General features: G+C 39.4%; 1 protein-coding gene across 1 annotated transcript in view; it reads right to left on the reverse strand.

The window, feature by feature from the left end:
• Positions 1 to 1,873: 1,873 nt before the first annotated feature.
• ZDHHC2 (zDHHC palmitoyltransferase 2) overlaps positions 1,874 to 22,882 on the reverse strand; it is a 51,694-nt gene continuing 30,685 nt past the window's right edge. Inside the window, exons 5-13 of the mRNA XM_037055272.1 lie at positions 21,247 to 21,316; positions 20,519 to 20,551; positions 17,646 to 17,766; positions 15,206 to 15,338; positions 11,633 to 11,759; positions 11,247 to 11,339; positions 7,432 to 7,544; positions 5,660 to 5,731; positions 1,874 to 4,881 (exon numbers count right to left, since the gene is read on the reverse strand). Coding sequence (XP_036911167.1) covers positions 5,691 to 5,731; positions 7,432 to 7,544; positions 11,247 to 11,339; positions 11,633 to 11,759; positions 15,206 to 15,338; positions 17,646 to 17,766; positions 20,519 to 20,551; positions 21,247 to 21,316 — 731 coding nt within the window. The 3' untranslated portion in view covers positions 1,874 to 4,881; positions 5,660 to 5,690. The remainder of the gene's footprint in view (positions 4,882 to 5,659; positions 5,732 to 7,431; positions 7,545 to 11,246; positions 11,340 to 11,632; positions 11,760 to 15,205; positions 15,339 to 17,645; positions 17,767 to 20,518; positions 20,552 to 21,246; positions 21,317 to 22,882) is intronic.

Raw genomic sequence — 22,882 nt, forward strand, 5'->3', positions numbered from 1 at the left:
TTAAAGAGCTTTAAAATGTGTTTACCTGTTCATACCAGGAGCAGTTATGTAATTAAGGTTGCCTTCTTTTAATACAAATGTTTGATTAGCCCATTTTAAGATGCTCTTAATATGACCACATACTGATAGAAAAAGACAGGAAATCTGAACTCAGGCAATAACCTTTCATAGCTGAATTAAAAAAACAACTGAAGCTTTCTGTGGTCTTTAATTCAGCATCAGCAGAATTCTACTTTGGCAAATTATGTTTTTTCCTCAATGTAATTCAGCACCTTTATCTGTCAGAACTATTAAATATTAGTAAATTGAGGTCAGGATGGAGCTCCGTACACTGTTAAACCTTCCCCGGAAGACATAACGTACTGTCTGTCCTTTATCAGCAATGAGCTCCTTCATGTAACTTAGCCAGAATTTAAAGTCACTTATCAAAAGGCCCCCTTTGGTTTCATCGCTACTCAGAAATAAGTTAACCCATAAGTAATCTTGGTCTCACTTGTCCCTCCCGCTCCCCACCTCCCACCCTCCAGCTGTAAACTAATACAGAAATACTGACTGCTGGCTATGAACAAGAACATCAAAGATCTGCCATTGGGCATTTGTCACCAGTTTTGTCCCCTCTGTCACTTCAGTGAGAAAAGGCTGCAAGTGGTTTCAAGTCTATTGCCAATGCCCAGACTCCTATTCAATCTTTTGTTGGTAATGAGGACAATTAGCAGGGTGTCAGAGATTGGGCTCTTAGTTAACGTAGACGGCATTACAGCAGAGCATCTATACTTACATCCTCTTTTGTTTGAGGATAGAAAGAACCCATTCCAGAGCTGCCTCCTATGTTGGGAGACGGATACATCCTAATTTTGATCCATAGCAGTTCCTTTGAAACAAGCCTACTTCATTGATGGCCACTGGATACAACCCTATAAAAGAACCACAAATCCATCATGGCAAAGAGAAAAGGTAAGTGAACGGCCGGGACGATTATGAAGTATAACGTCATTTCCTGTGTTCGGTGAAAAAATCAGGTAATTTTTCACCTGATTTTGGTAATTCCAAAGGAAATGCCGTGAGAGAACAGACCGCTTAGTTTTAAAATAAAAAATTTTAATGTCAGCATGTGTTGAATGCTTTTAATAAGTGACATGAAAAAATTCTAGTGGTACCAATGTAAAAGAATAACAGATTAGCCCTGGCTGGTGTAGCTCAGTGGATTGAGCACGGGCCTGTGAACCAGAGGATAGTGGTTCGATTCTCAGTCAGCGCACATGCCTGGGTTGCAGGCCAGTGCCCAGCAGGGGCCAGTTCCCAGCAGGGGCCAGTTCCCAGCAGGGGATGCACGAGAAGCAACCATACATTGTTGTTTCTCTTCCTCTCTCCTTCCCTTCCCCTCTAAAGATAAATAAATAAATATTTTTTAAAAAAGAATAACAGATTAGAGACTGAAGATGGCAGTGAGGTAGGAGGGAGCGGATTCCACTTCCCTCAACCTGCACACACGGGAGGAAAACCTGGCCGATCTATGGAGGAACAGAGCAAACAGCCAACAGTACCCCAGCATGTATAAAGATGGGAGCCCAAAAAAAAAAACAGTTAAGGTGTATGTGGTCCGCTTCCACATGTAAGAAGAAATATGTTCAAAATTGGCTAAGTATGTGGAAAAGGAGCGTAGAGGCTTTCTACAGAAGGATCTTACCTACAGACATGACTTGTGCAAAGCCATTGTCCAAATGTCCATGTGGACAAAACAGCCGATCTAATGTGTCGTTAGTCCCTGGGTAGGTGGGATGGTTATACTGAACGCCATCCTGGTTTACAGGCAAGTGGTTTTACTACATTTACCATTTACATGGTTTGTGTGTGTTTGTGGGGTTTTTAAAAAAAATTCATAATGCTATTAGAACTATCACTCTTACACGTAAATATTTGATAATATGTGTATACTAAAGTATACCGTGTAACTTCAGAATCAGCTCAGCAAGTTTACATGCATATCAATATAGGGAGAATTTGCTGGCTTATAATATAATGTGGTTACCAGGGTTTTCATGGGTTCTTTTGAGCCTGAGTCACTAGCTTAAATTTTTATGGACATGGTTTACAAACCCCCTGTATTTGACTTTCCTAGTGAAGATAGCTTTGTCGAATATCAGCCATATTTCTAAGACTTGTCTGTTGATTACCGTGTGCTCAGGTTTGCTGCCCATTTCCAGCGTCCTCAGAATCATTTAGCTACTAATGAGTGGTGACCTCATCCTGTCATACAATTCTTCTCAAAAAAACCTGTGTTACAACCAGGCTGTCGGCATGAATTTTGCCGGGAGCAGCCAGCTCTGGCCGAGTACTAGGAAAAGTGTATCTGTAAAGCGATTCAGATCGTCAGTGTGCAGGCGACGTCATATAGACAACTACTGAAGGTGATCAACCAGACTTTATTACGTGTGACAGGAGAGAATTGTGGACCAGCACTTCCTTGACTGTCTCGTCACTGTATTTAGATGCAGTTTTTCTTTTTCTTTGAAAAAACAAACCCTCTCTCACTAATAATGGCAAATAGTTAACTCATAGTTATATTTTATAAGTATGTACAAAATGTAGGTCTGTTTGATGTTGCTTTATTCACCCAAGTAAAATTGATACTGCGTACCTAATGAGATAGGCCATCTTCCAAAATTAGAAACCCCTAGAACTATAATCCCCCCAACTGAACAAAAAAACCAACCAAGATTACCCACTGTATGAAACAAAAAGGGAACCATTACAACTTAATGAAAATATTTTATTTTTAAAAATGTTTTCAAATCTGAATCTAATGTGTATTGACTTACGTATTTCAATAATTACATGAAAGATCTAAAGGGGGGAAAGAGTAACAGTACTCTAGCAAGGTAAAGAATAAAAATCTCTCTTTTCCCCCCTTGCTCCGAGTTAGTTTGACAAGAGGGAACCCCTAACAGTCCTGATCGCATAGAAACAACTGCAGTCCTGTGCTTTGAACGATACCCGGCTGCATATAATTCTCAGTAGTGAATCACGTGGTGCTGTTGCCCCTAAGACTTCCAGCCGTAGCTATAGGTTCCAACCTGGCACTTCAGGTAATAAGAGTGATGACCAAAAAATGCTTTAAGTTAAAAGTAAAAATACATCTTATGGAATCACTGTCAGATGAAAATATTTAGCTTTAAAATTTTTTGAAAAAAAAAACAACAACAACCCTGCTATCCTACTGTTTAAATAATTGCTCGCAAATGACCTATAAAATGGACTGGGCTGATATTAGTTTTTCCATGAATTTATTTAATATAAAACATTTTGTACTTTTAGTAAGGGTGAGTAATTACAAGGATTTCTTATTACTCCATTATCCTCTGGCCTTCTATTCTGGGTTGAATGTTTCTCTAGCTTAGATTTTGAAAAGTTTAATACCATTTTCTCTTTGATTAAATACCAGTTCTTTAGCTGTGCGGTTTTAATATGTAATCTGCTTTAAGTTTGGAATATCAGTACCAAAAAAAAATGTCCACAGCTTATTCTAATCATGCCCATTTACAAAACTTATACTCCAACAAACTAACAAAGAATAAATAACACTTTTTTTTAAATAGTACATACAAGGCACAAGAGCTTTTTAGTGTATTTACTGAAGCCTAACATTTTGGCATCAACAAACACACCACTTTATCTGAAACTCCATTTCCAAACAGCATTCCATTATGTTCAACAAAATTTCCAGAAAAACGATATAAATTTTTTATGAATTGCATCGTTAATCTTAGTATGAGGAACTAGATAGTTTAACTGTCATAATTTTGATGTGAGGACACAGAAATAATATAAATGGAGGACTAATCTATTGACCCATCAGGAATTCCTCACTGAAATTCAATATTTTTTCTATGTTCAATCAAAGGAAATAAAATAAAAATAAATTATAGAAGCCAAACTAGCTGAAGAATATCAAAATAAACCAACTCTCACAATTGTTATTATACATTTTCCCCCAATTTGAGAAGATTAGAAGGGATGAGAAATACAGGGTCCAGCGCAAATAATGCTCCCTTTTTTATTACAAAATCTTTTATTACAAAACCATAAGCATTTAATTCTGTAACATAACTATCACACTCAAGCACACCACATGACACTGTAGGTGATATGTTCAAATTAGAACTACACATTATTAAACCCACATTATTACCCTACCAACCACACTCAAGCAGGCCTTATTTCTGCTGGACCCTGTATATTTCAGGTAATAGAAATGTACTCATTCTGACAAAATGTTCTAGCCATGTTGCGTGTCAGTGAGCTCAAGCTTCAACAATCGTACTTCTTTTCTAGCAGGAAACAAAAGCTAGAATTCCATTAAAGTCTAGCAAAAAATGGAGATCTTCAACTGCAGGTCATTGGGACTTGGTAATGAATTCACTCAGTCTGAAGGCAGATTCACATCAGAAGGAATGAATAAAGAAGTCTGGCCACCTCCACCTTGTCCATGGTAACTGACAGGTTTCACGAATAAATCACCATCGTCAGGTGACTGGAAATCTTTTAAATCTCAGTACCTTCATCTTCATTTCCTGGATCAGAATTGTGACAAATTGTGCTACCCAATTATCTGGGTGAAAACTGGCCCGTGAATCTGCTCAGTTTTTATGATAGATTACATTTTTGCCCTTGATTCATAAACCGTAATTACTTCCAACATTCAACAGTAATTTGTGTCAGTTGAAACAATCTGCATCTTGAATTAAAAAATGTGATGTTTCAAGCAATAGCTTGGAGAGAACTCATCCATTCATGTCCTGCATGTCCAGCCAAAAGGAAACAGCAACAACTGGCCAGAGGTGCCCGTGGGAAGCCTCTTCCATCCACCTACAGCACTGATACCTTGGCATGAAAAACAGAAAACAGGAAACTGTCGTGTTAACTATTTAAGAAAACTACAAACGACCGACTCCTTCATTCAACAAATACCTCGTTTGTATGTCACAATAACATCCCTTGTCCAAATTAAATGTTTTCTATACTAGAAGGCTCAGTAGATGCGTTCTTGAATACAGACCTCCACATCGATGCTTCTCAAACTATAACGTACATATACACGGACTAGAGCATCAGTCCTTCAGTGCTGATTTTAAAAATTATGGTTTGAATAAAATGGTTTGGAACACCTATTATTTTAAGAGTGGGGTCCTACTGTTACCAAAAATAGGGATGGAAAGGTTTATGCTACCTGCGTATAATTATCTGTGCTTAGACTTGGTGAGATCCTGCTAAGGGATGATCAAGGCCATGACCACTGTGTGTCCTGCAGGATGGAAAAAATTTGCAAAAAACTGTATAATCCTGGAACATGACAAGAGAACTGCCGTGTAAACGTCAATATTTTAGGATTCCCCCTTGCCATTTACTGAATCACTATAAAAATGAATTTTGTTCATCAACTTAGTTTTAGTTTTATCAGGTTAACCTCAATACTCGCTAATGCTGAAGCTCCGTCCACATCTAGAGGTCTCCAGCTCGATGACTGCACTCCCCAGGGTCAGCTGAGACAGCTTTTAATTTGAATCATGCAGAAAGAAGTAATAATGTTTATGGAAACAATGTGCCCTAGAGAAAAGTGTTAAAATATAAAACATAACCATAAAGGAAAAGCTTCACTCACTTTCAAAAACGTGATTATTTTGTTTGGAGAGTTACGTCTCATTCTCCATGGTCAGTGCAGGATTGCTCATCCCTTCAAGGAAGGACAAAACAATGAGAGACACATTGAACTTGGCACTTCTCTTAACATCATAAACCATCGTCTCCTAATTCTTCATCAACCTAATCACTCTAGCCAGACTGATCTTTGAGCCCTCCCTCATCTCATCCTTCTCATGTTTCTCTTCTTTTACATTGTCCTTTCAACTTCAGTTGCTCATTCATTTAGCAACGAAACAAAGAAACTAAGCTAACATGCCAAATAACTGACAGCACATTAAAAACCAGGAAATCATGTACTTGTTAACATTAAACTACAAGAGGAGACAAGAATCCTCTCTGAAAGACAGAGCTCTTTGTCTCTCCAGTTCCCCCGCAAAACCGACCCCCCAGCTATTTATCTGGCCTTTGCCTCTAGGGAAACTGATGGATTCAAAGTGCAACTAGGTGCCCTCAATTTCTTGTTTAGGAAATGCCTAGTCCTTCCCACAGACTGGAAAATGGAATGGTATGTGCGAGGTGAAGAGAAACCGAATTATGAATACTGAAATGATGGAGATATTCTGAGGGTATATATGGAGGAGGGGCGAAAGTAGGCTTTCGGTTTTCAAAGTAGGCTTTCAGTAGGCTTACAGTTGAGAGTACGCAAAATAGTTTATTCTCATATTCTTATTTATTAGTTACTGTATTATTTTCCACACAAATAACTGGAAGTCTACTTTCTCCCCACCCTGTATACTGTTTAAAAACAAGATCTTTTAAAGAAAGCAATATTTTAGGAGAATATAACTGATTATATATTAAACTAGATCCTAAATCTACCTTAGAATTTTTAATCAGGACAGTCTACTTGTTTTTCACCATACCAGAGTGATTTCCAGTAACCCAATAAGTCAAGTGCCGTGAGCCAAAGTCCGGCAGCACTTAGGAGAGAGTTTTAAGAAAAGACTAGAAATGAAAGAGAATTCGGTAATTCAGTTAGTCAACCTGGTGATTGTCTAGCTAACACTGTCGCAATGGTGGATGTCTGGTTTTGTACTTCTTTATAGGGACACCACACATATTTTACTTATATGTTCCCAACCCTGAGAAACAAGCAGTATTTTCAAGGTACGAAAGCTAAGTCTATGAGGTTAGGTAACTTCACAAATATCACATATTAATTAAATGTCCAAATTAGGATTTAAAATCAGGTCTGTCTGACTTCAAAGCCTGGCTTGTTCTTTACCAGTAAAGAAGTAATCAAAAGATTAAGATCAACAATAACAAGAGAAATATGAACAAATTACAGGTAGCGAACATTCTGTAATTATACAATCACTTCCTCATTTTTAACTGGATAGAAATCTTAGGGTAAAAGAACTGTAATTTGGCCATTTAATAACAGATATTTTTTAATCTTGTGTCTGAATTAATCACATTTTTCCATTTTTAAAAAATTGTCCTTTGAGTTTATTTCTGTCATTTAATATGCAGTAATAAAGATTTGGTTTCATAATGAAAAAAAAAAGCAACCCCCAAACAATGAAGATCTATCTTTCACAAAATCATTTTCCAGAACTAAGAGACATTAAGCAAAGTGCTTCACAAATAGAAGTTCTGAAAATAATTCTAAATTTACACTGGAGTTTGATTCCAAGAAGATTCCTAGGGGCAATACAATGGACTTGTTTTCACTACTTTAACCTTTTAAAAATGAAATGCACTGAAAAAGCTGAACCAGCACGGCCTTACCAGCTTCATCTTTTCCTGGATTTGCGCCGCTGTCTGTCCAAGACTGAGAGTCGGTGAGCAGGTGGCTCTGTGATTCTCTCAATGGCTTTGCAGGAAACGGATGGTTTTCAGGACTGAATAACAACAATCATCATCACAATCGTTACATTGACTCTCGACACTGTTGAGGGGAGTGCTCCTCAAAGTACAGAACCCGAACAGGAGATAACTGTGCATAGGAGTTACCGAAGAGAATTGGGGGAATCCAGGAACAATTCGGTCACGCTGACTCATGGTGAGAAAAGCATTCACTCTTCAGTTCCCTTTCATTCCTCTGACTATAATAAGATCGCAATCTTTAACTCTGGCAAACCTCCGTTTTTAACACAAAGACTCGGCCTCAGCCTCGGACTTTTTAACAGGTAAGGGAATCTAGTTAGACTCAACAGTATTTTACTATCCATTTTATTTTTTTATTTTTTTAAAGATTTTATTTATTTACCTTTAGAGGGGAAGGAGAGAGGGAGAGAAACATCAATGTATGGTTCCTTTTTGTGCATCCCCTGCTGGGAGTTGGCCTGCAGGGAACTGGCCTGCAACTCAGGTGTGTGCCCTGACTGGGAATTGAACCTTGATCCTCTGGTTCACAGGCCTGTGTTCAATCCACTGAGCTACACCAGCCAGGGCTACTAGCCATTTTACTTTAACTTATACTCCATGTACGACAAATTATACTAGTTTCTCATTTGTGACGGTGATAGGAAATTTGGTTTAAAAATAAATCTCCATGCTAATTTAAATAAATATACTCGTATTAAAGGAATACATTATTTTTAGGTGGTATGTGGATATGGAAGAAAAACAGGAAGGTAATGGCAGAAAGGCAAGTGTGGGGGAAAAGTGGCCGAACCGGCCTTGAACAAAGAATTCCCGACCTGCTGTAAGACAGAAACAAGGAATTTGAGCATCATCTTGCAGGAATGTTGAAAACATCCGGCATGAACAAGTCTTACAAACCTGGTGTTTAATTTGGGAAATGAAGTCTTAAAAGAAGAACTTACATTTTAAAATTTAAGCAGGCATGCCACGTATCAACATACTGGATGGTATGACAAATTTAAGTATATACATAAATTATAATATTTCCAATAGATAGAAAAAATGATTGGCATAAAAACTATTATTTTAGAACACCCCAAAGGCACTAATTATAATAATGTTTAAAAGAAAAAAACTACTTAAAATTCTTCCAAGAATAATTTCACATATTTCAGTTGTCTGTAACTGTTACTTTTTACAGGATAGGTTTTGCACCCCAGTAATTGCCTCATATCTAAAATTTGAAAATACTTTGATTTTGTACAGCTTTATCATACCCTTATTAAAATTTTGAAAGTAAATCTTTAAAAAATATCATTTCCCATTCCCATGAAAAATCTTTCTTACTCTGAAAAGATGCCAGATGCCAGGTAGAACATACAGATTTGACTGGATAAGGTGAGGACACTCATTAGTCTTTACTCTGAGTAAGATGGGAAATCGATGAAGGTTTTTGAGCAGAAGAATGACAAAATCTGACGTATGTTTTAAAAGGATCACGCTGACTTCTTCATGGTGAATACCATGGAATAGGGCAAACGTGGAATCAGAAAGACCAGAAAGTGAAACAACTCCCGTGAGAAACGATACAGAGAGATTCTGAGGGTGAATCGGCACAGGGCTTGCAAATGGAGTAAATCAGGCAACTGCAAGACAGGAAGCTAAAATGACCCCAGAGTTTCTGGCCTGAGCACCTGGGAGAATGGAGGTCATGAACACTGATTCGCAGATGGAAGAATGGAGGAGAGTCAGGTGTAGTGTGGGCGTGAGGGTGTGGGCGCCCGGAATCCAGAGGACTGCTTTGCACCTGTCCCGCTGGCAATGGCTTTTCGACACTTAAGGGGGAAGGTTGAGTAGACAAGCAGCTGCCTGAGCAGCTCCAGGGCACAGAGGAGATACAGAATTAACCACAGAAATTTCATAAGGGCTAATCGGGAAATTATAAACTTCTGTAGCAGAGACTCTATCTCAAAATCCAATCCCAGCATTTAAAGGGAAGAAGGAGAAGAAGGCTGGTTACTTCACGATCACCTTTCTGGGTAACAATGCCAGAACTGGTATCTCTCTCAATACCCATGGCACATTTAGTGGGAGAGAGATTATCTCAAAAACCCAAATAGTCTTAAACGACAAAAACCACTTAATAAAGATAAAGAAACACTATTGAAAACCACCATTAAAGTTTATAAAAGCTATGAAAACCTAACAAACAACTTATTAAAACTGTATTTTTCTGCAGCAAGGTATAAGAAAAACCATTCACATTTAGCTCTGTGGAATTTTCAAGCTAAAACTCAGAGGATGTGACCCAGTAAGACTCTGGTACCTTTGAATGTCCCCGTGAAACACACTAAAATGGCCGCCTCATTAACTGATAGAGTCTGGTCTGTAATTGCTCCCTCTAGGGGTGGGGTGGCAAATAGGTTTCATCTCATGGCAATTGAAAATAAGCTGGAATGGCTGCCACAGTCACTGCCTTGAGAAGCATGCTGGGGTCAGGCCAGGCTCCACAGGAGAAAGCACTGTTAGCAATAAGAAATATGCAGCTGACGGGGGTGCAGGTGCCGTGTACACGGCATTCTGGCAACCAGGAAAATCTCCAAAATGTAACCAAGAATGCTAGTATAGTCATGATTTTGCTACTGGATTTCATTAAAAATCTAAACTATGGTCCTAGTTAAATAACTATCTTTTTGAAAAGAATTTTATTTTTGTTCTTTAAAATATATTTTATTGATTATGCTATTACAGTTGTCCCAATTTTTATTCCTTTTCCCCTCTCTGCTTGGTACCCCCATTCCCTCCACAATCCCCCATTTTCTTCATGTCCATGGGTCATGCTTGTAAGTTCTTTGGTTTCACATTTCCTATACTCTTCTTATTCCCTTGTCTATTTTGTACCTGATTGTTTATGCTTCTTAATTCTCTTACCTTTTCCGTCATTCTTCCCCTTCCCCCTCCCAGCTGATAACCCTCCAAGTGATCTCTGTATGTATGATTCTGTTCCTGTTCTAGTACCTTAATGACATAAAAATTCGTGTTTAAAACCTAAACATTCATATATGTACAGCATTTTATATGTTTGCCTTTGGCTCATCAGTAGGAAAGTCAGAATCAGATTTTAGGTCTTCCTCAAATTCTTGACAGACTTGGAACCAAAGACACATAGCACGGGCAGGAGTCTCCAGACAATACACTTCCAAGACCTCCTCCCTTCGCTCTCCACAGAAAAGCCTCAGATAACGCTTGGAGGTCTTCAAAGAGCATTGAGAATATGGTGCATGTTGCCAATGCAACTGCCAAGCAGGTGTCTGGGATTCCATTTGGTTTCCCAAGGCCTGACCCAGGGCAGTTTTCTGGTCTCTTTGTATCAGTCACCAGAGAGGAGGGGCCAGGAGGGTCGGAGGGAAAGCTGACCCTGGATTTGCTCACCTGATCACTGGGGAAGCTAATTTAGTAAGCACCGTATGTTTACCAATCATAATGCACTTCAGTCAACCAAAATGCACAGAGAGTCAACACCTGTTTACCCCCCGCCCAGATGAGTAACAGAATCCCACCAGTATAATGGGAGCTCCTAATAGCCTCCTCCTTCCCTCGTTTCAAGTGGAAACCATTGCACAATAGTAAATTATCTTACGTGTTTACTTAATTTTTCAAAGAAATATATGACCAGAGGATACACAAGAATAGAATATACTACTTGGAAGTAAAATAGAAAAAAAATATGGGATTACTTTTTAGATGTTGAATTCAGCCCTGCAGGAGTAGACGGCTGTTCAGGATCTTGGTTGACAAGGCAAGTGGGGAAGGAGCAGCCATCACCTAGACTGTAAGGAAAACAAAAACGCACAGTTGGGCAGTAAAAAGACAGCAGAGCGAACTGTTATAAAGAGCCGATGTCCGAGCAGAACATAGTCATATTATGGCCAAAACATGTATCGGACACTGGTTTCAACACTGTGTTTAAGGAGATGATGAGTTAACTGATTTCCACATTGACATAACAGCAAATCATAAAATAATACTTAAAAAATAAGAGTTTCTGTCCAGAATCATGGAGTTCCTTTGTTGACTCACTTTCATTTAGTTTTAAAACCTGAAAATTTTCACAACAAAATACCTTGAAAATATGGGTAGCAACCAATACTTCTTCTCATCACCAAAAACTTGTCGCATATTTTTACTGAAACCCAAGCTGAATCCATTCTTATCTGTTCCATGTCGAAATACTGGGCTTCTAAATGCCTCTATGAAAGACAGTAGAGTAATCACATGAGTGAAGAACATAATCAGTTAGTAACCAGTAAGTTCAGAAGTGACCAAATTAAATAAAGAAACTCGAAAATCAATGGCTGGCTGCTTGTGAGTACTAACGTACCTACCAACAGTTCAGCAATATGGATCGTCTGTTCTGTTTTAAACTAATCAAATAATTACACTTATTTTCTTTTTAAGAAACCTATTAATTATTATAGCAGCACATATGTGTTGCTGAAAATTAGAAAATACAAACATGTAAGGAAGCGAAAACTTTACATCTTCTAAATCTTTTTTTGATAGATGGGTGGATGGACAGATGGATGGATGAATAAAGATATATACAGATCTACACAGTTTTTTAAACAAAATGAGACTATTTCTTACCTAATTCTATAACCTGCCTTTTACAGTCACTAAGCTCCATTTTCTACTCTCTCTAAAATTTTATCTTATCCCAACAATACCTTTTTTCCCAGCTAACCAAAATGTACTTTAAAGCTGGTTTGTCCAAACCAAGATTCAGTGCAAAATCCTACATTGGATGTGGTTCTGCCCACTCAGCAGATGGAAGCCGAGGGTCAGAGAGGCTGTAGGACTTGCCCAAGGTCACACAAAGATAAATATCAGAATGAAACCTGAACAAGCATATCAATGTTCCTCCCATAACGCTACCTTTTCTTCTGAGATGCAAAAACCTAAAATTTTACTTTTTGAATGTGAATAAACATGTGAGAGCAGTGAGTTTTGCCCATTCTTTAAAAAATAAAACTCTAACTAGCAGAGTCAAGGTGCTATGAGAAAATGTGGCAATTTGCAAGATCCCTAACATTTATCACCCTAGGTTACAAAGATTTATATAAAAAATTTTTATAATTAGAGGACAATATTGTCCAGAGGAAGTCCTTTCAGTGTTACAAGTTCAATCAACAAATTTTAGAAGTTAAAAGCTTCTAGAATGTCCAGAGGAAGTCCTTTCAGTGTTACAAGTTCAATCAACAAATTTTAGAAGTTAAAAGCTTCTAGAAACAATTTACTTAGGATGAATTAAAACTGAGCTGCCCAACATATATTATGAAATAAGATACTTTGTTTAAAAATTACTACACCAATTTCACCATGATAGTATCTGCTATAATAAGACTTCACCTGAATATTAAAAATGATCATTCTTTGACTATAGGAATCTTCACTCTTGACAATTATAATAACAGAATCTCACGATTTGAAGTGTCCTTTGAGATCATAAGGATTTTTAAGTTCTGGCTGGGTGCCCAAACTCCTAACCTTGGTCTAGGAGACTCTGGGTAGCTTAGGCCCTGCTTACTCATCAAACGTCATAGCACACTTTTGTTTTTAGCTTCCTATGCTCCCACCATGTGGATGGTGCCGCAAACATTGCTGGCTCATGTCCTATGAGGATACTTTAAAAATTGAGCTGAAATTCACAGAACATGAAATTAGGCACTTTAAAGGGAGTAATACAGTGGCTTTTCGTACATTTGCAATTTTGTGTAACTACCACTTATATCAAGTTCCAAAAAATTTTCATCGCCCCCAAAGAACCCCTATACTCACTAGGCAGTTGCATGTTACAGCACATTTCAATACTTCATTCTTTGTGGCTGAATAATATTCACACACTTCGTATTTTTTCTATCCACTTGATGGGCATTTGGATTGTTTCCACCTTTTGGCTCATGCACACTGTGCAGCTATGAACGCGGATGTACGAATGTCCCCTGAATCACTGTTTTCAGTCCTCCTGTGTGCCTACCTGGGTCACACGGTAATTCTCTGTTTCCCATTTTGAGGCATTGCCAACTGTTTCCACGGTGGCCACACAATTCTGTTTTCCCACCAGCAACACGTGAAGGTTTCAGATTCTCTCCACCCTCATCGAGACCTGGTTTCCGCTTTTTGATTAAAGCTACCCTGGTGGGTAGGAAGTGCTGTCTCGCTGTTTTCATTTTTATTTCCCTCATAACTCAAGATACTGAGCAGGTTTTGATGTGTTTGTTGGCCATCGGTATGTTTCCTTTAGAGAAGTATCCTTTTAAATGTCTATTCAAATCCTTTGCCAATTTTCAAATTGGGCTGTTTGTCCTTTTGTTGTTGAGTTGTAAGATTTATTTCTCTATTCTGTATACTTGGCCCTTACTAGATATATGATTTACAGATGTTACTCTCATTCTTCAGGCTATCTTTCTGCTTTTTTGATAATGTCCTTTCATGTGCAAACATTGTTAATTTTGGTAGTGCCTAATTTAATCTTTTTTCTTTTGTTGCTCATGCTTTGGGTCTTATAGCTCAGAAGTCATTACTACATTTGAGGTCCTGAAGACTCATCCCCGTGTTTTCTTCTAAGAATTTACAGTGTTAAATCTTCCATTTAGGTCATTGAACCATTTTGAATTCATTTTTGTATTTGAAGTGGGGTAGGGGACCAATTTCATCTTTTTTCTCCCAGCGTCATCTGTTAAAGATCTCTTCTTCCCCCAATGAATGGTCTTGCTACCCTTGTTGATAATCAATTGACCGAAGATACATACGTTTAGTTCTGCACTCTCAGTTCTATGCCAATGGTTGATATCTCTCTCCTTATACCAATACCACGCGGTTTTAATCACTTAGATTTTTAGTAAGTTCTGAAAACAGTAAGTACTTTGGTGTGTGCGTGCGTGTTGTGTGTTGTCTTCCCTATTTGGGGCCCTTGAAATTCCGTAAGAACGTGAGAATCAGCTCTTCTGTTTCTACAGGAAGGGCTTTTCGAAATGACAAGAGGAGTTGTACTGAACCTGAAAATAGAGTACTGCCACCTTCGCCATATCAAGTTTTCTGATGCACCAACACGGGGATCTCACCGTTTACTTGGGTCCTCTTTAGTGTCTTTCGGCAATGCTCCGCAGTCTCAGTCTCCTACTCTTGAACCGATCTGATTAAATGTACTCAGCATCCTGCCTCCATCTGGCTTTTGGGCACACTGCTTGCTCTGCCTGAAACGTTCTGGCTCTTTCCGTGACCGACTTCTGAGGTTAAATGAGTGTCAGTGCGGTGAGCCTTTCCCTGGCCACTCATCGAAACAGGTGCCCTTCCACTGTGTCTGGTACCTCCGCACCCTGTCTGCTTCCTTTAAACTACTGTGCATCTGGTCTTTACTTTTGTGTTTGCTTGATGATTTTCTATGCCCCTCAGCAGGCTGTTCTGCCTTGCTCACCACTAAATAAATATACAGAATGCTTTACAGACAATGGACAGTCAATAAATATATTACAGGAGTAAACCTGTGTCTAAGTCACACCCCACAAAACAACGTGTGGAGTGAGAATGATGTTTACCCCTTTAGGACAGGTGGGCATGTAACCAAATGGCGACTTTTGATGAATATCTCTTTACGGACTTAAAGTTCTTTTAACTACAGCAATTGGATACTCACCTAATGTAGACTTATTTTTGCTGACTAGCCAACAATGATAGCCAAACAGAGAAGACAAGCTGACAGAAAACATAGCTGCAGCAAAGAATAAAAACATAATATGGAACTTGGCTTGAGTATCGGGTAGACCATTCTACAAAGAAAGGAAGAAAATGAAATGTTTTGTCAAAGGGATAAGTATTCCCCTACTTTTATCAGTAAGATTTTTTTTTCTTAAAAGTTTTCTTAAATTTAGGTATGGAGAAAGACACATGGCTTTATGTTGAAACTCTGAGAAAAAAACATATAGCATCAGATTAAATAAATGTTTACTAAAATGTAGATATATATGGAAAAGATATTCAAACCTGGGTATTTATTTTGTTTGGCATAACTGAATCATAGAAAAACTGGTAGTGTGTGTGTAAACTATAACAGAAGAAAACAAGATCAAAGGAACTATAAAATACACTTTTGAAATTACGACTTGAACATGTTTTGCTAACATACTCCGGATACTAACAAACAGTTTTAGATTTAGCCATAAAATGAAGGTGAATTGGCACAACTGAGCTATTGCACACGCTCATGTTTCACTTTAGCACAAACAACAGCATCAAGATCACACAACAACACACCCACAGCANACAGAAGAAAACAAGATCAAAGGAACTATAAAATACACTTTTGAAATTACGACTTGAACATGTTTTGCTAACATACTCCGGATACTAACAAACAGTTTTAGATTTAGCCATAAAATGAAGGTGAATTGGCACAACTGAGCTATTGCACACGCTCATGTTTCACTTTAAGCACAAACAACAGCATCAAGATCACACAACAACACACCCACAGCAATGCTTCAGCCTGTTGTAAATCGCAGCATCGCAGAAAAGACGAACACTAGAGCGTAATAACACCTGTGTAAATATGCCTTATGTTATCTATGCGATAGGACAGGCCATCTCCAAGCGACACCGGTCTGGCTCCCATTTCTGGTTTTGTCCAAGGAGACCTGGACTCCGTCTGGAATGGCAGGCTGGGGGCACTCAGGGAAGCTCCAGGGCCGCTGGGAGGTGTCTCCTTCCAACAGGTCACACTGCCTCAATGCCCTGTAGTCTCTGTCAGACTGACACAGATCACAGGTTCTCACCGCCAGCTTCTGACAGCAGAGTCCTCACCCTGAAAACTCTGGTTATTTCCTTAGAAAGAAAGTGCGGCCGGAGCTGGACCCATTCCCAGGACTGCAGAGCAGTGGGGTGACACTCTCGGACGTGCACTAGGGGCCATTCACCAAGCTGGACAGGGGAGCACACTCGAATGCTCGGAGCATGTCCACGCACCTGTGTATTCCTAGTGCTCAGCAATGTAACTGGCACACAGTAGGTATTCAGTACACCTTTGGTATCCAATGTGTTTAAAACCCCACACAAATGATCTGGCAATTGAGAAAGTCTTACCATAATAATGAATAATTTTGCAATTCTGGCAGGGGATAAGAGGGTTTTACCACTGTTTGGCATTCACGGGTATCTCTGGATATTCAAAACACTCAATTTTAACTTTGTTTTGCTTACATTTAAAATAAATAGTGTAGAAAACAAATGAGTTCATTAAAGCCTAATCAAGTAATACCTAATAAAAATTTGGGACATTATTGACATAAGAATGTAAAAAATAATCTTTTTACAACATGAGGAGAACACTTCTATTTTTAAATACTAAAAAAATCTTATGTAGTCCATTCTTGCTATTTCAGTGGTTGTGTTCTATAAAGCTGCCAAGAACACTGGATTCATCCCAGGGAAGATACAGGGTTCGGTCCCAACAAGCTTCTGGTCACATTTTCGTCAACTGATCAGTGCATAACCTGTTTTGGGGGTGCTTGTGCTTAAAGACACCTTACTGACAACTTACTCAATATGTATTGTTGACTCCTCAACACAGAACTCACACCCAACATCACTGTAACTCATGCCTGAAGGAAGCTCAGCCAACATGCCTATTTTCTCCATAAAGCACAATAGGCTGGTGCTCAGAAACACTAGACGATGCTTTCCGCACCACACGAAGACCATTTTAAACAGAAAAATGACCAACAAAAAGCACAAAAATGCAAAGAGAGGCAATAGACTGAAAAGCACAGTTGGGTAACAACATGAGAGTTGGAACAAGAAGACAGTCTCCTGGTTTGATCTCAACTGACAATGGGTCACGCAAATTTTTCGGCCACTCTGTGGGTGTCTGCAAGTGACCATAAGAGCTCTGTGAATGTTGATTTGGGGACACAAAGAAACTTGAGAAAGATGGTAAATTCACAAATACGGAATCTGCAAACAATGGGGACTGACTATAAATGAGCTCAATTCTACAAAGTCAGTGTCTGAAATAATTCATTAATGCTAAAGTTTATTGTATATTGTTGTACACCTAAAAAGTCAACAAGATAATTACTTACTGTCCAAAATTTGATAAAATACTGTAAATCTGTAGCAGCAATAAAAAGGCAGTATAGCAGGGAATAAGCCAAGAAAAGAAGGAAAAATTTATAATTTGAGAATCCGACACAATTGTTCACCCTGTTGACAAAACAAAAACATTTGCAATGAGTTTCATATTTTCAGCATAGGTACATACACGTTCTACCTTAACACAGCAGGTAGATTCCTGGCATTTAAAATGTACTGGTGTTTGTTAAGTCTAACTCGTAAGATTTCTTCACACATATAAGCATTTTTAAAAATCTGCTTCACTGCAAAAAAGTTCTGTGTTTAGATTTTTAAAATATGATATGTAAAAAACAAAAATACAATTTGATAAGCAACACTGCTTTCATTAATCATAAACCATATAACTCTACAGTCGACCACTGAGCTACAGAGGTTTGGACCACACGGGTCCATTTATGCACAGATTTTTGTTCAATGAATACACAGTCAGCCTTCGGTACCCCCAGGTTTGGCATTCATGGAGTCAACCAACCTGGGCTTGAAAACAGTATTTTCGATACATGACTGGGAATCAATCTGACCCTGGTATATAGGTACGTGATCTGGACCCACTTTAAAAACTGTGGAGTCTTATATCTGTCCCCCCTCACTTATTTAACAGGGTCTGCCAAAATTAGAAAGATTGTCAAATTTTGCTCTCAGTTTCTTACAAAGTCAAATTAATTGCAGGTTTAGAAAAGAGGCTATGTAGTAAGTATTTTCTCTGTCTGTAACTTTTGTGAATATATCAAGGACATGGCAAGCTGCGTAGGTACGGACTACGTTGGGATCGACTCCTACTGTTTCCACCTCGTCCCAGTCCCTCCTTACTTTAATTTACACAAATCAGAGTCAACTCTGTGCCCCTGATTTCCTGGCCACTCAGCTAAATTCTACCTAGAACACACCTCTATCCAGAAAAAAGGGTGTGTTCCTCCTAAAACAGACCCTGAGTCAAGAACCTGAATGCAGTTTATTTGAAACAAGGAAGGGAGAGAATTGAGAGCAGCACGTGTCCGGAACCAGGCCCCCCCTGGTTGAGAGCTGCCTCTCGAAGCATTAACACCCTCCCTGGCACTTAGGGGTAGAGCAAACCTCCCCGGGCAGAAGAGGGGCCTCGGGCCAAGCAGCAAAGAACCAGAGGTGTCTCCGGTGGGGAGCCGTCAGCAGCCATGGGAACGGCCCCTGCAGGTGCAGTGGACTCACAGGCGCGTCCTGGGGATATGGGGGGCAGGGTAGGACAACGGTGACAGCATGTGCTATAGAAGGGTCAACAGAGGAACATAAGGAGGATTGGGGCTACTCATAATTAAAGATAGGGGGGAAATGACTTGATGAGAATTTGAACAGAATGGATACCATGGACGAAAGAAAGAGGAAAGCAAAAGAACAGATACCATGAAAATGAATACAAAATGGAGGTGAGTTACCAAGATCCTTTCCGAGAAGGTCATCATCATGGCAGTGAAGGGGCCTTGACGTGTTAAAGGAGAAAATGTACACGGACAAAAGGAAAAGGCGTCCTGGGGTGGGTATGGTTAAGACAGTAAACTTGACATCCCCCATGGTTCCCGGCAACTAAGATAATCGTTCCCTGGGCGTGTACAGCGTCCAGCAGAAGGAACACCTGCTTCACGTGGTGGGCAGGGTAATAACATGGGTGTGATCATTTATCATTTTAATAGGAGCTGTTCACCTAAAATGTCATATGGTGTGCTTAAGTGTGATATTGTTATGTTACCAACTTACATGCTTATCATTTTGTAATAAAAGATTTTATGATAGAAAAAAGACTTTATGATACAAATAGGGGTGTTCTTTGTGCCAGATCTTGTATGTGTCAACCTACAACTGGTGTCACTTCCTCAGGTGCCAGCCCTGCAGGGAGACGAGGCTGTGGCACGGTCATGCGTGATGTCCCACTGCAGGCCGGCTGACCACCTCAGTGTGACCATCAAAAGCACGTGCACACTGGGATGAGGAATCCCAGGGAAAGGCAGAAAAATCACCTTCATTAGTTAATCAGATCTTTCAAACAGTCCTCCACTGAGTCACCTGATTTCATGACTTAGAAATCCTTTTTTATAAGTGGAACTGAACCAACGAAACAAACAAGCAAGCAAAATATCCCAGAGGCTTCATTGAAATAAAGAACAAACTGACAGTCACCAGAGTGGAGGGAGGAGGAGGATAATGGGGAACAAAGGGGAAGGGTGGTCAAGGAACATGTATAAAGGACACGTGGACAAAGACAAAGAGGGCAGGATCTGGGGTGGGAGGTGGGGACAGGTGGGGTGGGGGTGAGTGGTGGGAGTAATGGAGACAACTGTACTTGAACAACAAAAAGAAAGAAAAAAATAATAGAATGGAAATTTTTTTTTTAAAAATTACTAACACATTCTAAGTGGAAAGCCTTATTTCAACATATGTGTATATTTGCATATCTGCTACCCTACCTATTAACGCCAAGTTTTATATAAAATAAATTGTTAAAGTTTTAGATGAATAATTAGAACCTTCCAATGAGGTACTGCGTTTATATGCACATTCAGGCATAATTCCTGGGGAGTAGTTTAGAATTTCTATGTTCATGTGTGTGCATGTGAAGAAAACCATTTGTTCTGAGCAAATATGAGACATTAACTTTTAGATTGTTATGTTACTGGTTGTAAAATTATTTCATGGAAATTCTCCTAAATAAAGACTCTTCTGAACTAATCAAACCAATGCCAGAAATTAAATATAAAAGTACCTCCAAGATCAGCTAAGGCAAGATTTCAATCATAAAAAGGTTCAAATAGAGAAATCATTCCGTTTAGTGATGTGTGGAAGCCAGACTCACCACGGGCAATGATGGTCCATCTTCAAAATACACCTAAAAAAACCCAGACAGACACAAAACTCAACACCCTGTAAAAATGTAGCACCATTAAAATATAAAAATAGACTTAAAAGTTATTTCAAAGGAGTTGTAGCAAGTAAAATATTACAAAATTATTTATCTAAAAGTTGAATCATAGCAAAAGTCCTCATCTAAAATACATAGCCAGTTCCAGTTGTGATACAATACTTTCAATTCAAATGTACATGTTTTAACAGCTAAAAACAACACAATGTGTTAACATACAACTGTCTTATGCTAACAAAGTGCACAGTGTCAACAGATTTACAGAAAGTCTGGATAAAACTTCTCCTTTAATAGCAATCCCTAAGCCAAGTAGCACCACGCTTGTGGGGATAGTACGTAATAACATGAGACTGTCACGAAGCCCAGTGAGTTATCTTTATAAAGATGGGAAAGAGTCACAGAACAAATATTTACTAAGTCAAACTAGCCAAGTCTGAGCTGCCGAAACTCCCGCACTTCATTCACGTCAGTGTGATCTGGGGGAAACAGGACGACAGACTCTGGCCCTAAACCGCACTTGTTATTAATGCAGGTGATGGTGCCAGTTCTGTTTCCTAAATAAGGCAGGAGAGGAGCTAATCTGGAAAACTGTGGGGAAGGAAGTGCATTCAGTTAAAAGGATCACCGGCATGCAAACAGTCAGAAGTAATGGCTTTTCGTACTTATCGCACACGGAGCAGTGGTGGCAGCGATCCGGCTTGATGAGCTGACATCTGTCACAGTAGCGGATTGCTGGGGACAAGGAGATCCACTTAGCCTTCGACTGAACAGGGAATGGAACATGCCATTGAATGGCTCTTACCGTCTCCTCAAGTTCAAATTCTGGAAAGCGTGCCCCATTTAAACTTGGTAAAAACGAGATGTTGAAGCACTCACATGGAGTGACTTGCCCACAGTCTCAGTTCTCTGGAACTGGGGGTTTCCCACAGACAGAGAATCTTTGGGGGAAATTTTTCTAGGGCTCTGCAATTGTCAGGGGTTATGGTGAGGCTCCCAAAGGATGTAAGTATGTCCGTTTCTATCCAAGTAAACAGAATGTCTCTCTCAGCGAAATGAATTGTTTCCTGTACCCTGCCAGGATAACTGGGGGAAGGATACAACCACGTTTTAGAAATCTGATGCGAAACACATTTTAGAAATTTGTGAACAAACTCTCTTAGTTGCTTAATTAAACAGGGAAAGATCTCACATCTCTGTGGGGTGGGGTGCAAGCTCAGAAGTATTAGAAGGACTGATTTCAGTACTAATCCAGTAAGAATGTCAGCCCTTGTACCTGAAGAGCTGCTCCTTTGTTCTCTGATACAGATACCAAGACAATTATGAATCAGTGACGTGGAGAGGCTCCTTCAGTCCCAGGCATCTGGACAGGAGGCAAGCAGGCTGCCCAAATCACAGGAACGCAGTTACTAAGTGGGCACTCCCGTAGGACCAGTGAAACCAAACTTACTAATTTAAAATCTGGAAAACACTTGCAGTAAATAATCACCAGGGCTATGTTAACTAACATTATCTCTGAACAAGGAAACAGTTGCTTTATACTAAGAATAAAACCAGCTCTTCTTAGACAACAGGCCGACATGGAGCCGTCTTCAATACTGAAGTGAGTTCCCGATCCCCCCTCACAACTCCCTTTCTCAGGAGCTGCAGAGACAAACGGCACGGTCTTGCTGCTCGGCTCCTGTGTAAAGAAGGCCCCCAGGTATGTTCCAGCAACACTACAAGGTCCCACTGGCTCCTGCCAAGTACTGAAGTAGAAGGCAGTGTTGTCCAGAGACATATAATGTGACCCACATGTGGACTGTTAAATCCCCTGGGAGCTACCTTCAAAGAACTAAATATCCAAAATATCAGAAGATATCATCAGTACAGCCCTGGCTGATGTGGCTCAGTGGGTTGAGCACCAGCCTGCAAACCAAAGGTCGCCGGTTCGATTCCCAGTCAAGGCACGTGCCTGGGGTGTTGGCCAGGTACCCAGTAGAGGGCGTGTGAGAAGCAACCACACATTGATGTTTCTCTCCCTCTTTTTCTCCCTTCCTTCCCCTCTCTCTAAAAATAAATTTAAATTTTTAAAAAAGATACAATCAATATAAAAATATCAATAACATCCTTTATGGGTTTTATTTTTATACCAACTCTTTGAACCTCTTATGTACTTGACACTTAGAGTTACATTTTAAGTGCTTAGTAGCCACCAAGGACTGGCATCTCTGTCTTTGAGGGATAGACCCAGTGACATAAATCAGACAACTACCACTTATTCATTGAGAAACAGTAAACACAAAGAGGAAAAAGTTGTAT

Source organism: Sturnira hondurensis, unplaced genomic scaffold, assembly GCF_014824575.4.
Source record: "Sturnira hondurensis isolate 20B ecotype Veracruz unplaced genomic scaffold, ASM1482457v3 Scaffold0008640, whole genome shotgun sequence".
Lineage (NCBI taxonomy): Eukaryota > Metazoa > Chordata > Mammalia > Chiroptera > Phyllostomidae > Sturnira > Sturnira hondurensis.